General features: G+C 47.5%; 1 protein-coding gene across 3 annotated transcripts in view; it reads right to left on the bottom strand.

Annotated features, from left to right (window-relative positions):
- Positions 1-17,500, bottom strand: part of tbxas1 (thromboxane A synthase 1 (platelet)) — a 116,203-nt gene that overhangs the window by 48,316 nt on the left and 50,387 nt on the right. For 2 of the 3 annotated variants that reach the window (XM_062547817.1, XM_062547816.1), the window contains exons 6-10: positions 16,032-16,148; positions 5,816-5,904; positions 4,763-4,911; positions 4,207-4,334; positions 3,410-3,793 (exon numbers count right to left, since the gene is read on the bottom strand). In XM_062547817.1, the coding sequence (XP_062403801.1) occupies positions 3,410-3,793; positions 4,207-4,334; positions 4,763-4,911; positions 5,816-5,904; positions 16,032-16,148 (867 nt within the window). The remainder of the gene's footprint in view (positions 1-3,409; positions 3,794-4,206; positions 4,335-4,762; positions 4,912-5,815; positions 5,905-16,031; positions 16,149-17,500) is intronic. The other variant, XM_062547818.1, reaches the window with a different exon arrangement.

Here is a 17,500-nt window from a genome sequence, read left to right as displayed (position 1 = left end):
TCATGAAATCCAAATCTCCCTCAGACTGTTAACACCAGAGGTATAGTAGGAGAGACTAGACGGCCCACTACTTTAACCTTGCACTGTTGCACTGTTGGACTTTTGCACTACCAGCTTGACACACAACTCATACTGGATCACAGTACCAATCCTCAGGACATTCATGCACATCTTTATCTTTAGTGCTCTTTTTAGTCATGTTCATTTGTTGATTTGCTTTTTTATCAACCTGTTTACATTGTAGTGTAGGTTGTGTGTGGTGTCTTAAGTTGCTGGGACCTTGAATTTCCCCCTAGGATCAATAAGGTATCTATCTATCTATCTATCTATCTATTTATCTATCTATCTACATTATCTATCTATCTATCTATCTATCCATCCATCTATTAAACCCAGTGTGGCCAAACCGTGTGCACACAGGACTGGGACAGTAGAGGAGGACTGAGCTGGCTGATGTGTGGGTCAGTTGAGCTCTCTGCTGTAGTGGCCTACTCAAGTGAGGTTGAGTTGTGTTTATGTAAATATATATTCATGTACAGTATACGTGGGGTTTGAGTTGTGCATATGTAAATCTCTATGAATATATACAGTATATGGATGTATGGATGTTTATTATATACATGCTGTATATGCATATCTACAGTCATTTCCTGTGTATTAGCCACATTGTGTTTTAAGTCACAGGACAGTGTTTTATGCAAGTTAAAGAGAAAATATGCAGGATTGGCGATTTTATCATAAGTTTCGGTTTCGTTTTTCATTTTCGCTCGTTTTATGCTTGCATATTTCTCTGCAGAGCTTCCCCGACAGCTTTAGCGTGTATATTTATACATATATAGGCTACATATAAATATATAAATTGCAAGCGTGATTCTTCTTGTTCTTTATGCGTCTCATCCTTCCAGATGTAAACAGGGACGATCGTCTCCTGAACAAACTGCAAGGTTGCAATAGCGGATAGGGACACTGGGGGCGGGAGGAAATATTACTGTTTTCGATAAAACTGGTCAGTCAAGCAAAACAACGATTTCTAAGCGATTTTATGACTTTGAAAAAGTTGCATAGGGTCTCTTTAAAAGAAACGAAATCATTTTAATACCATATTAACTGCTCCTGTGTATTAACATCATAACTGAAGACATTTTGCAAAATCCATGTATAAGCCGCAGCTAATAGTTGGGAATTCATTGTACAGTATATGTACAGTATGTATACGTACTGTATATTGCAGTGCTGGTATAAGCTTTGAGCTGTTGCTAGTCAGCTTTGCTCTTTCAACTCTGATGGTGTTTACATTACAAGGGTGACAATTACCAACACTGTGTGTGCATTAATCACCTTGAAATTAAATATGACAAATGCAGTTCAGATTCCTACAGATAGGCGTGTGAAAAAGTAGATCCCTATTTGACACATGGCAGTGATGGGCAGTGAACTATGAGGGGCTGTGTATTAATCACCATGAAGTTAAACAGTGATCGACAGTGAACTACAGTATGAGGATGTTTAACCAATGCTTAGAAAACCAGTACAATACAGTGTGTGTGTGTGTGTCTGTGTGTGTGTGTGTGTGTGTGTGTGTGTGTGTGTGTGTGTGTGTGTGTGTGTGTGTGTGTATGGAGAGATAAGCCTGAGATAAGAACAGAGATTCTGAGGGTGCTCCTGTCTCTCTGGTCTGGTGTGTGTTTTGGAGCAAAATAGTGTGTGTGTTTCCTCTCAGCACCAACACACACATCGCCTGCCTCTGAGCACCAACACACACATCGCCTGCCTCTGAGCACCAACACACACACATCGCCTGCCTCTGAGCACCAACACACACACATCGCCTGCTCCCTGCTCCCTCTGATAATTGCTTCCGTCAACAGCAGGTGAAACAGAGCTGGCATAGTCTCTGTTACCGTTAGCACATGCACACACACACACACACACACACACACACACACACACACACACACACACACACACACACACACACACACACACACACACACACACACACACACACACACACACACACACACACACACACACACACACACACACACACACACACACACACACACACACACACACACACACACACACACACATGCACATATGCACACACATGTAAGCATGACCCCCGAGAGACTGAGGGGAAATTCTCTAAACCCAACAAAACTCTCTTGCATACACAAACACACAGACTCACACAGACAGACACACAGACACACAGACACACACACACACACACACACACACACACACACAAACACGTGTAAATGCACACCAAGTACACACACTCACATGCACTATCAATCTCTTGTTTAAACACACACTCTTCCCCTCTCCGTGCTGCTTTTCTCGTTCTCCCTCTTCACAGCCCACTCCCTGCCTGCCCTTTGTGTTCCAGATTACAGGTTGCACACACAGAACAGAGCAGAACATCACACACACCTCCACAGAGGCACACCACAGAGGTGGAACATCACACACACCTCCACAGAGGCACACCACAGAGGTGGAACATCACACACACCTCCACAGAGGCACACCACAGAGGTGGAACTGCTATTACTGCAGACAGGCCTTCTGTTCTGAGGGGTTGAGGACACTGTTCCAAGGGTGTGTGTGCATGTGTGTGTGTGTGTGTGTGTGTGTGTGTGTGTGTGTGTGTGTGTGTGTGTGTGTGTGTGTGTGTGTGTGTGTGTGTGTGTGTGTGTGTGTGTGAGTGTGAGTGTGTGTGTGTGTGAGTTTGAGTGTGTGTGAGTGCATGTACCTGTATGTGTGTGCATCACAGTGTGTGAATCTCCAACAAACACACAAACCCATATTGTAGAGGAGGCTTTGTACAGGATGATCACGTGTATCTCTACTGTATGTGCTAAATGAACGAGTCCAATAAACCAGACCTAACTTAACTAGCAGACAGCAGAGGGCATCGAGCCACGAGGCAAGCCTTACACCAAGGACCACACTAATGTTCTTTTCCCTCCCAACTTTCCCACACTACTTTCAAAACCAAGCTGTTGTGCTGGATGCCAAGGCCATGAAGTGTGCTTCATTCAAATGAACTTTATAGCGCTTCCCAAGAATATAAACGCATATGGGAAACTCTTTTCACTTGCTTCGCATTTGTCTCTCCGTCTCTCTCTCTCTCTCCCTCTTACTCTCTCTCTCTCTTTCTCTCTCTCAGTCTCTCTCTCTCTCTCTCTCTCCCCCCCTCTCACTCTTCCTCCCCTTCTTCCACGTATGTGTGTGTGCATACGTGTGTGTGCGTGTGTATATGTGTGTGTGTGTGTGTGTGTGTGCATGAGCGCACGTGTGTGTGTGTGTGTGTGTGTGTGTGTGTGCATATGTGTATACCGTATATGTGTGTGTGTGTGTGTGTGTGTGTGTGTGTGTGTGTGTGTGTGTTGACACTCACGTGTTTGGTGAAGAAGTCGTCCACCTCGTGCTGCAGTCTCCGCTGGCTGTCCGGGTGTGTGGCCAGCAGATAGCAGGTGAAGGCCAGCGTGTTGCTGCTGGTCTCGTAGCCTGCCAGGAGGAAGATGAAGGCCTGGCCCACGATCTCGTCCTCCGTCATCACGCGCTTCTGCGCTGCCCCTTGGGCCGCGGCCGGTGCGGGGGACCGCTTGGGCGACTCCTGGGCCGTCGAGCCGTTGAGCGTGTGTTGTGCGGCGGAGTGTGTGTGCGTGGGTGTAGAGGGGGCGGCCTCGTCTGCTTGGTTGACGACGTCGAAGTGCTCGATCGACACAGCCTCCTTGGAGGTCCGCGAGTCGAGCATTAGTTGCAGGAAGTCGCGGCGTCGCTGTGGGGTCAAAAGGTCACACACTGAGTTATGAGGAAGAAACTGAGACAGAAAATACTCGTGCAAAAATCACACGGCCATGATGCAGTAAGCAGAGAATAGGGCATGTGGTCACTTATGTGTGCATGTGTGTGTGTGTGTGTGTATGTGTGTGTGTGTGTCTGTGTGTCTGTCTCTCTCTTTGTCTGTGTGTGTATGTGTCTCTGTGTGTGTACTGCATGTGTATGTCTCTCTCTCTCTCTCTCTCTCTCTCTCTCTGTGTATGTGTGTCTGTGTCTGTGTGTGTGTGTGTGTGTGTGTGTGTGTGTGTGTGTGTCTCTGTGTGTGTGTGTGTGTGTGAGTGTGTGTGTGTGTGTGTGTGTGTGTGTGTGTGTGTGTGTGTGTGTGAGACAGATAGAGAGTGTGTGTGCTACCTGGTCGGGCGGTAGCTCATCTCGTTGCTGGATCATTTTCTGGATGCAGCTGATGAAGAATGAGTTCATGTCATCACGATTCTTATTGGGCAGGAACCGCATCAGGGGGAACATGAAGGGAAACATGACTAGTAGTCACGGACACACACACACACACGCGCGCACACACACACACAAACACACACAAACACACACACAGGGAAACAGAGAGAGGGGGCGTCAAATGAGGTGGACAACAAAAATACACACACGCTTGAATTTCCCCTTGGGGATCAATAAAGTATCTATCTATCTATCTATTTATTTATCTATCTACACACACACAAACACATACACACACAGGGACACAGAGAGAGGGCATAAGCAACAGCAATTACATGATTGTACAAACACAAACACAAACATGATTGGATACAAGAGCAACAGCACTCACTGAACACAAACACGATTGGTCAGAAGGACCACAGCACTCACTGGACACAAACATGATTGGCTAGAAGAGCAACAGCTCTCACTGAACACAAATCTGATTGGCTAGAAGAGCAACAGCACTCACTGAACACAAACACGATTGGCCGGAAGAAGGAGAAGGAGAAGAACTTCTGGGCGTGATACACAAATGGGTCGTTGGGGTCATTCTGGGAGTCCACCTGCAGCCCGAAGGCCACGCTGGCTATCACATCCATGGTGAAGCAGCCAAAACACCTGCAGGACACACACACACACACACACACACACACACACACACACACACACACACACACACACACACACACACACACACACACACACACACACACACACACACACGCACACGGCCACGCACACACACATACACACACACACACACACACACACACACACACATATGCACACACGCACACATGCACACGGCCACACACGCACACACACACAGTTTGGAACAAACTATATTACAAAATAATCTCAAAATCTTTCATAATAACGGAAAAAGGAGAATCCTACAGTATATTGTGTTTCTGACTCTGCTCAGAAGCCTCAGGAGCTTGAGTACGTATGTGAGTTTGAAAGTCGTGTGTGTACTGGTGGGTCTGAATCTCACGTGTGTGTGTCCTGGTGGGTATGAATCTCGTGTGTGTGTGTGTGTGTACTAGTGTGTATGAATTTCACGTGTGGAAGTGTTAAATGAGTTGGAGGTGTTGAGGGCGGTGTCTTTCTGCTGATGCAGCTGCTTGAGATGGGCGTCATGTGGCTACTGAGACTGCTGCAAGCTGCAAGCCATTTGTGTGCGGTGGTAATGGCTGAGCATTTTAAAGAGCTTTGAGAGAGAAGAGAGAGAGTGAGGGAAGAGGGGGAGAGAGAGAGAGAGAGAGAGAGAGAGAGAGGGATGAGAAGGAAGAAAGAGAGGGAGAGAAGGAGAGAGAGAGCAGGATAGGATCTAGCGGGAGTGGGAGTGGGTCTGTACACGCATGTGGAGCCATCCTTCTAGACATATGCATCGATGTGCACACTCACACACACACACACGTGAAGGACATTTATACACAAACAAAAATACATATTCCAATGCGCTCTGGCACGAGCACACACGCTCACGCACACACACACACACACACACACATTCACTCACTTGTGGATGTCAAACGTCTGCCCACTTTCTGCATGTCCTTCAAGGTTGGTGAGTAATGTCTCAGTACATGTGTTGATCAATGGCACCATCTGGAAACACACACATGGACACACACACACACACACACACACATGGACACACACACACATCAGTACACAGAGCTCTACCATTGTGATCAGCTCTTGCCTTTTCACTAGCACATGAGGCCAGGTACTGGTCTGGCAATATATCAATATGTCAAAATAACTAATTCAAATAAATAAATAAAATAATCAATTGTTCATGCTATTTTCTCTCCTCATAAAAGAAAAGTGAGAGAACCAAACTCCAATGGCTAACGTCTTAAGAATCTGATCACACAGTGAAGTGAGAACAAAAGGATCACATAATTCATCTCAAAGACGCTGGAACGCCCCGTAACACCAATGTAAACATACAAATTAAAGTAATGAAGAATGCTCATCAAATAAAATACTAATTAATCTAAGATCAATCACAGATTCTCCATCTGTTTAGCTGCAGATGAAAGCCAAAGTGTGTGTATGCTTGTGTGTACGTATGTTGTGCGTGTGTGTGTGTTTGTGAACTGTGCGTGTGTGTGTTTGTGAACTGTGTGTGTGTGAGTGCACACACATGCATATGTAGACATTTATTTGCGAGCGAGGACATCACAGGAGCTGAATCAATTAAAAGGACATTAAAGTGTGTGGTCTGTGTGTGTGTGTGTGTGCGTGTGTGTGTGTGCGCGCGTGTGTGTGGTCTGTGTGTGTAATTAAAATGGTCATTACCATGGGGAGAAGCGTGCTGATGATGATAGATCAAACACTAGCTAATCAATTCATTTATTCATTAAGCAGGAGTGGAGCATTAAGGAGAGATGCTTTTAAAGACCACACTCCTCACCACACACTAACTTGCACAACCCTACCCCAACACACACACACACACACACACACACACACACACACACACACCCTCACAGACTCACACCGTCGCCAATGCTCGACCTAAACAACAGCTGGCTTTGAGATCAATGGGAAGCTGATCTGGAAAACAAATATTTTACAGAACACGTTCAGATCCAGCTCAGAACTAACTCAAATAGTCTACTGAGGACAGGGGACAATATGCCCGGGTGCCAAATAATCCCCAAACAAACATCTCCACTGAGAACAAAATATTGCAGTCGACAATTCCTAGGACACAAAAGGCTGTTAAGTCGACAGGACGGATGTAAAACGAGGCGAGATATTAAAGGCAGCCGCTGATGTGACGGTAGTGTCGGTGCTCAGCTCTAGGTGCTGCTGGCTATAACTGGCCTGTGTTCTTGCTCTAAGTGATTAGGTGATTAAGTGGCACTGCTGCTATTCTCCCTCTTTGGTACACCCCGTGGGCCACACACACACACACACACACACACACACACACACACACACGACTATAGGGAAACAATGACACCTGCTTCAGGCTGACAGTCAGCGCCTGCGTCTTTCTATCTAGAAGATTCCGCACTACTCTCTGTGCCCACCAGTGTGGCATGGCAATGACGATTGATTTACATTATGAATGCGGCCAGAGAAGTCTAGGAGGAAACAAGGGCTCGTTTCACAGAAAAGTCGAGGAGGAGAGAGGGTTTGTTTCGGGAAGGCCTGAAGGTCTTGCCTTGCCGAGGTTTCATCTCGAGAAATGCAAATTGTGGTGTTGCAGAGGTCAGTGGACTGTGTGTGTAAAAAAAACAACTGTGTTTTTCTCCAATCACATGCGTATTTTATGTAGCCATCACCGGGGCTCACAAGCAGACCTTCAACAAGCAGAGGCCACTGAATATGGATCAGCTCATTTACATGCCACGCTTTGGTGCAGTGCACACAGACCACTGCAGACCATAAAACAGCAATAATGTGGCACCAAGACACTAATAAGAGCCACAATAACACAGCGCCGAACATTATGTACACAGCTCACAGATGCTATATTAAATATGGTGATGCAGGCTTATTTGTGCACACACACACACACACACACACACACACACACTTGTGTACACAGAGCCTCCAGAATGCTTAATGTCTTCGCTCCATAAACTCCATAAGCAGAATCGTATGAAAAATGCACCATCAGTTTAATCTTTCACAGAGTTTTAGGTAAAAACCTGTTTTAGTTCTGCCTTTAACGTCTTTGATTGAACAAAATAATAATAATGATAATAATAACAATAAAAAACAAACCAGTATGGTACGTGAAGGCCATATGGTCCTTTCCCGGATCCCATCCCTGTTCTCTCCCATTCACTTCCTGTCTCTCTCCACTGTTCTATCAATAAAGGCATACAATAGCCCAAAAATATATTTTTAAAAATAATAATAAAAAAAGATATGACTTGAGCTGGGCTGTATGCAGTGCTGCTGCATCATGAATAAATGTCCACTGCAGGAGTCTGACTGACGTGGCTCGTGGCTGACCCTGCTGCCGTGGGCTGCCTTGAGAAGCGCCTTATAAATGCAATATGTTGTTATTGTTGCTGTTGTTGTGGTTGTGGTTGAGAAGCTGCCTGTCTGCTTAGCAGCCCAGAGCAGCTTCAATGAATACACTGACCTCAGACCTGTGGAAGGGCATGAACCAGAGAGGACTAGAGAGAGAGAGAGAGGGAGAGAGGGGGAGAGAGAGAGAGAGAGAGAGAGAGAGAGAGGGGGGGGGGGGGAGATAGAGGGAGGGGGGAGAGATAGAGGGATGAAAGAGAGAGGGAGGGGGAGAGAGGGAGAGATAGAGGGATGAAGAGAAAGAAAGAGGGAGGAAGGGAGGGAGAGACAGGGATGGGGAGAGTGAGAGAGAGAGAGGGAGAGAGAGAGAGAGAAGAGTAAGACATGGAACACTGGCGCTGGTTGCGCTCTGGTGGGATTCTAAGCATCTCAGCTTTCCTTGCATGCTTTCTCTCCTTTACACCCTCTCTATTTCTCTCACTCTTTTCCCTCCCTCTCTCTTTCTGTCATTTCTTCTTTTTCTCTGAGGATCTTTTCATTGCTCCAATGCTTTGTGCTTAGTCCATCCATCCTTTGGATGAGACATTAAACCGCGGCGCTGACTCACTGTGGTGATTAAAGATCCCATGGCACTTATCTAGACTAGGGGGTTCCCCGGTGTTCTGGCTAAATCCCCAACCTGGCTCATTCAGTCTGGCCTGCTAATCACCCCCCTGTGTAATGGGCTTTTTCATTCATTCCCTCACTCTCCACCCCAAGCTGGTGTGTGTGTGTGTGTGTGTGTGTGTGTGTGTGTGTGTGTGTGTGTGTGTGTGTGTGTGTGTGTGTGTGTGTGTGAATGTGTGTGTATTCCCTCACTCTCCACCCCAAGCTGGTGTGTGTGTGTGTGTGTGTGTGTGTGTGTGTGTGTGTGTGTGTGTGTGTGTGTGTGTATTCCCTCACTCTCCACCCCAAGCTGGCGTGTGATGAGTGTTCTGGCACATAATGACTGCCGAGAATAATAATGCCCAGATGGGTGCATAAGGGTGGTGGTTAGTGAGGTGATGGGTGCTGCATATGGGTGGTGGTTAGTGAGGTGATGGGTGCTGCATATGGGTGGTGGTTAGTGAGGTGATGGGTGTTGCATATGGGTGGTGGTTAGAGAGGTGATGGGTGCTGTATATGGGTGGTGGTTAGAGAGGTGATGGGTGCTGCATATGGGTGGTGGTTAGTGAGGTGATGGGTGCTGCATATGGGTGGTGGTTAGTGAGGTGATGGGTGCTGCATATGGGTGGTGGTTAGTGAGGTGATGGGTGTTGCATATGGGTGGTGGTTAGAGAGGTGATGGGTGCTGTATATGGGTGGTGGTTAGAGAGGTGATGGGTGCTGCATATGGGTGGTGGTTAGAGAGGTGATGGGTGCTGCTACTGCATATGGGTGGTGGCTAGTGAGGTGATGGGTGCTGCATAAGGGTGGTGGTTAGAGAGGTGATGGGTGCTGCATATGGGTTGTGGTTAGTGAGGTGATGGGTGCTGCATATGGGTGGTGGTTAGTGAGGTGATGGGTGCTGCATATGGGTGGTGGTTAGTGAGGTGATGGGTGCTGCATATGGGTGGTGGTTAGTGAGGTGATGGGTGCTGTATATGGGTGGTGGTTAGTGAGGTGATGGGTGCTGCATATGGGTGGTGGTTAGTGAGGTGATGGGTGCTGCATATGGGTGGTGGTTAGTGAGGTGATGGGTGCTGTATATGGGTGGTGGTTAGAGAGGTGATGGGTGCTGCATATGGGTGGTGGTTAGAGAGGTGATGGGTGCTGCTACTGCATATGGGTGGTGGCTAGTGAGGTGATGGGTGCTGCATAAGGGTGGTGGTTAGAGAGGTGATGGGTGCTGCATATGGGTTGTGGTTAGTGAGGTGATGGGTGCTGCATATGGGTGGTGGTTAGTGAGGTGATGGGTGCTGCATATGGGTGGTGGTTAGTGAGGTGATGGGTGCTGCATATGGGTGGTGGTTAGTGAGGTGATGGGTGCTGTATATGGGTGGTGGTTAGTGAGGTGATGGGTGCTGCATATGGGTGGTGGTTAGTGAGGTGATGGGTGCTGCTACTGTATATGGGTGGTGGTTAGAGAGGTGATGGGTGCTGCATATGGGTGGTGGTTAGAGAGGTGATGGGTGCTGCATATGGGTGGTGGTTAGTGAGGTGATGGGTGCTGTATATGGGTGGTGGTTAGAGAGGTGATGGGTGCTGCATATGGGTGGTGGTTAGAGAGGTGATGGGTGCTGCATATGGGTGGTGGTTAGTGAGGTGATGGGTGCTGCATATGGGTGGTGGTTAGTGAGGTGATGGGTGCTGCATATGGGTGGTGGTTAGAGAGGTGATGGGTGCTGCCTACAGTAAGGGTGGTGGTTAGAGAGGTGATGGGTGCTGCTACTGTATATGGGTGGTGGTTAGAGAGGTGATGGGTGCTGCATATGGGTGGTGATTAGTGAGGTGATGGGTGCTGTATATGGGTGGTGATTAGTGAGGTGATGGGTGCTGCTACTGTATATGGGTGGTGGTTAGAGAGGTGATGGGTGCTGCTACTGTATATGGGTGGTGGTTAGAGAGGTGATGGGTGCTGCATATGGGTGGTGGTTAGAGAGGTGATGGGTGCTGCATATGGGTGGTGGTTAGTGAGGTGATGGGTGCTGCATATGGGTGGTGGTTAGAGAGGTGATGGGTGCTGCTACTGCATATGGGTGGTGGCTAGTGAGGTGATGGGTGCTGCATATGGGTGGTGGTTAGAGAGGTGATGGGTGCTGCATATGGGTGGTGGTTAGAGAGGTGATGGGTGCTGCATATGGGTGGTGGTTAGTGAGGTGATGGGTGCTGCATATGGGTGGTGGTTAGAGAGGTGATGGGTGCTGCATATGGGTGGTGGTTAGAGAGGTGATGGGTGCTGCATATGGGTGGTGGTTAGAGAGGTGATGGGTGCTGCATATGGGTGGTGGTTAGAGAGGTGATGGGTGCTGCATATGGGTGGTGGTTAGTGAGGTGATGGGTGCTGCTACTGTATATGGGTGGTGGTTAGAGAGGTGATGGGTGCTGCATATGGGTGGTGGTTAGTGAGGTGATGGGTGCTGCATATGGGTGGTGGTTAGTGAGGTGATGGGTGCTGCATATGGGTGGTGGTTAGTGAGGTGATGGGTGCTGCATATGGGTTGTGGTTAGTGAGGTGATGGGTGCTGCATATGGGTGGTGGTTAGTGAGGTGATGGGTGCTGCATATGGGTGGTGGTTAGTGAAGTGATGGGTGCTGCATATGGGTGGTGGTTAGTGAGGTGATGGGTGCTGCATATGGGTGGTGGTTAGAGAGGTGATGGGTGCTGCATATGGGTGGTGATTAGTGAGGTTCACTGTAAGGTGCGGTGGGTGCGCTGATAAAGTGCTTTCCCTTCCAATACGCAAGTTGTTGCTGCTGTCGTTGTTGTCGTCTTTCTGCACCTCAACAAAGTATGTGTTCTGCTTTCCCTCAATCACTCTCTTTGTTTCTGATATATGCACCTCTGTCTGTTGCTCTCTCTCTCTCTCTCTCTCTCTCTCTCTCTCACTCTCTCTCTCCTCCTCTATACTCATCTGTCTCTCTGTGATCCTCTGCTTCCCTGTATCTTCTTTTCCTTCCTTCTCTCTCTCCACACTGCCCTCACTGTGTGTGTGTGTGTGGGTGTGTGGGTGTGTGTGTAGGTTGGTTTGTACACATAAAAGTGAGTGTGCATGAGCTCTGTGTGTGTGAGGAGACAAAAGGAAAGGACTGTGTTATTATTTGATTGTGTGAGAGCAGAAAGGAAAATAACACACACACACACACACACACACACACACACACACACACACACACACACACACCTTTTCACCCCTGCCCCAAAGCACACACACACTTACTGCCCTGTCTGCATCTGACCATGGTCCGCGGGTAAAACCTGTGTTCATACTGTATAAAACCCAAAACTGCCCCTGATGCTCTCCTGCCCAAATGCAAACCCAAACAAACTGCACTGCCCATGCTGGACTCATCTACACATACATACACACATACACACACACACACACACACACACACACACACACACACACACACACACACACACACACACACACACACACACACACACACACACACACACACACACACACACACACACACACACGCTGGCGCTGGTCTGTGGTTGTTGGGTCTGTGGCTGGTGCTGTTGACGGTAAATGCTGTTTATAAAAGTCGTAAATTATTTATGGTTGTGTCAGGCCCGGAGCCTCACTCTCCCGTGACGCGCTCTGGAACGCACAGGAGTGAGCTCACTGCAGCCCGGCTCCCAGCGAGACACGCCGGCACAGTGGTGCAGACCAGCCGGACTCACACCGGACCCGGCCCAGACACACGCCGGATGTGAGCCAGACTCGCGCCAGAGGTGAAACAGATGTTTTCAAAGCATCGTTTTGCTTGCTTGAAGGCAACCTTAGAGTGATGTTAGCCGTTTTAAGATAACGGCGTGCTTGTTGTGAGAGCATTATTTGACGCCAATCTGTAAGCAAAGTCATGTTAGACCTACAGTAGCTTCACATCTCATGCAGCAGTTTTGCAATACAATTTTTTGCTGTGAGCAGAGGGATCGCAACAGAAAGATGAATGTTGGTATTTGGGTGAGCAACCTGGGAAATTTCCCTTATTGCGCCGGCTATGCGCCAGACCCAGGCCAGACCCAGGCCAGACCCACGCCAGAGGTGAGCCTGAGCCAGCAGCACACCAGCATTGCAGTGCTCTAACAATCGATTACGACTCTGTTTGTGTTTCCAGTCGTGCAGGCTTATGTGTTCTAAACCAAAAGTTAGACTTGAATCTTAAGTGGCACAACAACGGTGGAAACAGTTTGATACTGGTGTACAGGGTAGCAATAGAACATGATGGAAACTAATTGTGTGTGTGCATGGGGCTATCATTGTGTGTGTGTGTATGTATGTCCATCAATGTGTGTGTGTGTGTGTGTGTGGGGGGAGGGGGGGGGTCATCAATGTGTGTGTGTGTGTGTGTGTGTGTGTGTGTATGGGTCCATCATTGTGTGTGTATGGGTTTATCAATGTGTGTATGTGTGGGTTTATCATTGTGTGTGTGTGTGTGTGTGTGTGTGTGTGTGTGGATTTATCAATGTGTGCATCCTGTTGTGACTGTATGTGGGGTAAGGAGCCAAAATGAGAGCATAACTCATCTTCTGTACCTACATGCATCTTTTTATGTGTCTGTTCACTTCTCTGTAAGTCACAATTTAGGTTGTAATTGTCTCACACACACACACACACACACACACACACACACACACACACACTGGAAGTAGCCCCAGCTCTGCTCTCTCCCAGATACTCAAAATTCTCTCTGGTCTAATTGGCTTCCCAGTGTGGTGGAGTTTTTATGTGTGCCATTTCTCCGCAGTGGCTAAATCTCACACACACACACACACACACACACACAGGTTTTTATGTGTGCTATTTCTCTGCAGTGGCTAAATCTCACAGGCACACATAGTTTAAGCTACAAAGCCACCCTTTCTTCAGAGGAACTAAAAACACAGCACAAATATAGTTCACACAGAGACACATACATAAAACACGAACATTCACACACACACACACGCACACATCCACGCACACACGCACGCACACACACACACTTATACGCACACACACACACACGCGCGCCTCTACAACAACAAACCCCTCAGTATGACATCAAACGCGGGCAGTCTAAATAGCCGAGTGTGTGGCATGCGTGGCCTGTCCATGACCCCGGCCTTCAGTGGCTATGTGGACGTGTGTAGTGTATATATTCCACACTGCAGAGACCATCTTCACCTGATGCCCACACACACACACACACACACACACACACACACACACACGCACACACACACACACACACACACCGACCCAGAGACCATCTTCGTGCTGACACTCACACACACACACCAACCCAGAGACCCGTCTTCACCTGAAGCCCTCGCACACACTGCAGAGACTGTCTGACGCCCACACACACACCAACTCAGACCATCTACAGTCTGACGCCCACACACACACACCAATCCAGAGAGCACCTTCACGATGACGCACACACACATACACACACACACACACACACACACACACACACACACACACACACCGACCCAGAGGGCGCCTTCACCCCCACGCCAGGACTAACCCAGAGAGCACCTGCCAGACGGCGCCTCAATTACAGCACCCCAAAGACACAGGCAGGGTGAGAGAGAAGCACAGGCCGAGAGACATAAAGATGGAGAGAGATAAAGAGAGAGAGAGAGAGGAAGGGGAAAAGATATTGTATTCAAATATACTGCATTTTTATGTTCAAAGCATGCTTGTTTTGGTAACTCATTTGCATTGAATAAATTAAGTGTGAGAGAGAGTGATAGTGACAGAAACAGAGAGAGAGAGAGAGTAAGATGAGGGAAAGAGAGACTGAGAGAGTAAGATTAAGTTGAGAGAGAGAGATGGAGAGAAATAGCGATCAGATTTTGGCTCAAAATATTTCAATCAGTTATCAAGCCCACTGCTCTATCTACGTATATGCTCTCTATATGTTGGGTCTCCTAACAAACCACATTTTTGAAAAATGGGACAAAAACCCAGCGTGTAGACTTCTGCAAGAACATCCTAAGAATGCAGAAACTAACGCCAAATGATGCATGCAGGGCAGAACTAGGCCAGTAACCCATTCTACTAACAATCTAACTAACTACAAAACTAATCACTAATCAGCCTCAGGACACTGGCATCCCTCTTGAAAGAATAAATACCAAGATTATCAACACCCAGAAAGAAAACAATAGAAAAACAAAGTAAGCTACAAAATTATAAGACTCTTAACAGAGAATACAAATGAACACACACACACATATGTGACCATTCAAAGCGAAATCAGTCGTTTTGCGCACGTTATTTTGAGAAAATCAACAATAACAAACTTCCTGGTTAAAATGTTGAATTTCACGCTTTCGCATAATTCGACTGTATACAGTCTACAGTTTCATATCGTGAACGCATTTAACGGAAAAACATACGTTTTGACTGTTAAACCCGGCGAAGATTCAACACATTTGCTGTCATTCCCATTGTGCACGCGCCGCTTAAAAAGGTGATTTCTCCTCTTCTGGCAAATCGTGACAGGAGAACCATGTCAACTTTGGATGCGGTTATCTTAGCGATAGTTTGTGTAATACCCTCGATATACATATCGTTGGAAAGCTTAGTTTATGGCCGTTCACGTGAGCACAATAACTTAATTTAATACATTTTACCGAAACGACTGGTTCCGCTTTACAGGGTCACATATTGGTATATGAATATACATATAGTACAGCCTACTTGCATAATTTACAGTGTATTGATGAAGTGTAAATGTTTGTAATTTTTGTTTATGTTCATTTGTTTTTTAAGTACTATCATTCCACTTCTGTGCATTCACAATGCATCATATGATTTGTTGTGCTAATATAGCATATTTGAGTGGAATTTAATTGAATTGAGTGAAAGAGAGAGAGAGAGAGATATCAAGACAGAGCTAAAGAAAGACAGAGAGCGAGAGAGATGTTTGAGAGATTGAAAAAGACGAGCTCTAGGCAACGCATCCACCTCTTTCATTGTGTGTGTGTGTGTGTGTGTGTGAGAGAGAGAGAGAGAGAGAGAGAGAGAGAGTGTGTGCTGTGCACCCACCTCTTTCATCTTGGCAGCGCTGAAGGAGGGGGTGAGGATGCTGCGCACTCTCTTCCACTGGTCATCGGTCAGCATGAGGAGACAATCACTCATCGGCTTACTGGAGAAGCGCACTCTCTGAGAGAGAGAGAGAGAGAGAGAGAGAGAGAGAGAGAGAGAGAGAGAGAGAGAGAGAGAGAGAGAGAGAGAGAGAGGGAGAGAGAGAGAGAGAGAAAGGGAGGGAGGGAGAGGGAGAGGGAGAGAGAGAGAGAGAGAGAGAGAGAGAGGGAGAGAGAGAGGGAGAGGGAGAGAGAGAGGGAGAGAAAGGGAGGGAGGGAGAGAGAATGAAAGAGAATGAGAGAAAGAAAAAAGAGAGAGGGGGATGGTGAGAGAGAAAGAGAGAAAGAAAGAGAGGGAGGGAGAGAGAATGAAAGAGAATGAGATAAAGAAAAAAAAGAGAGAGATGGTGAGAGAGAGGGAGAGAAGGAGAGAAAGAAAAAGAGAGAGGGGGAGAGAGAAAGGGACAGAAAGGGAAGAGGGGGCAGATGGGGAGGGGGGGGGTACTCTGAATATTACTGCAGGACATTGACATCTCATCCTGTGCATCTTTAATCGATGCCAATCTGTTTCTATGACAGATGTGTGTAAGGCAGCTGGACAGATGGTTAGAAATAGGAAACAAGTGCCTCTTGCAGACACGTCAAAAGACTGGCACAAACAACACCATAAGCCCAGAATGTGCAGAAACACAACCCTTTATGCCTTCATTTAGACAGGACAGAAGACCGACAGGAAGCAAGTGGGAGAAAGAGAATGACCACCGGTCAGACTCGAACACGGGCCCCCATGATTACTCGAAACTGAACATGGTATGGCCACTGTGACCACTTGCATCGCAGCACCCCTCTAGTGTGTCCCTGAGATGAGGGTGTTGACCCAAGTACTCTACACCAATGTCCTCTAGTGTGGATATCCCTGAGATGAAGGCGATGACCCATGCACTCTACTGGCTCATGTCCCCTTCTCCTCCAAACACACGCCCCTCTGGGGTGACCCTCATCAGGCACAGGAGTTGATCTTGAAGCTGAGCTCCACTCTGTCGGTGGGGGGAGTTGGGGGAGTTGGGGGAAGTGGGTTGGTGTTGAGCTCCCATGTCCCTGTGCTTGGTGTGGGTTAGTTAGTCATCCACAGCTCACAGCGGCTCCGGTCCAAAGCCCTCATTCCTGTACCTCCACAGCAGGACACGTTACGCTACTGACAACATGTGCCATTCAGATGAGCTTCATGGTGGCCATTAAGAAATCTCTGGAGTCTCTCTCTCGTTCGCACTCTCACACTTTCTCCCTCTCTCTCTCTCCCTCGTTCGCTCTCTCACACTTTCTGTCTTGTTCTATCTGTGCTTCTCTCTCTTTCTCTTTCTCTTTCTCTCTCTCTCTCTCTTTCTCCCTTACTTCTTGATCCCTACACGTCTCCTCCCCTCTCAGGGACGT

Source organism: Sardina pilchardus, chromosome 10 (assembly GCF_963854185.1).
Source record: "Sardina pilchardus chromosome 10, fSarPil1.1, whole genome shotgun sequence".
Taxonomy (NCBI): Eukaryota; Metazoa; Chordata; class Actinopteri; order Clupeiformes; family Clupeidae; genus Sardina; species Sardina pilchardus.
The sequence above is the reverse complement of the archived record's forward strand: the minus strand, read 5'-3'. Positions and strand labels throughout refer to the sequence as shown.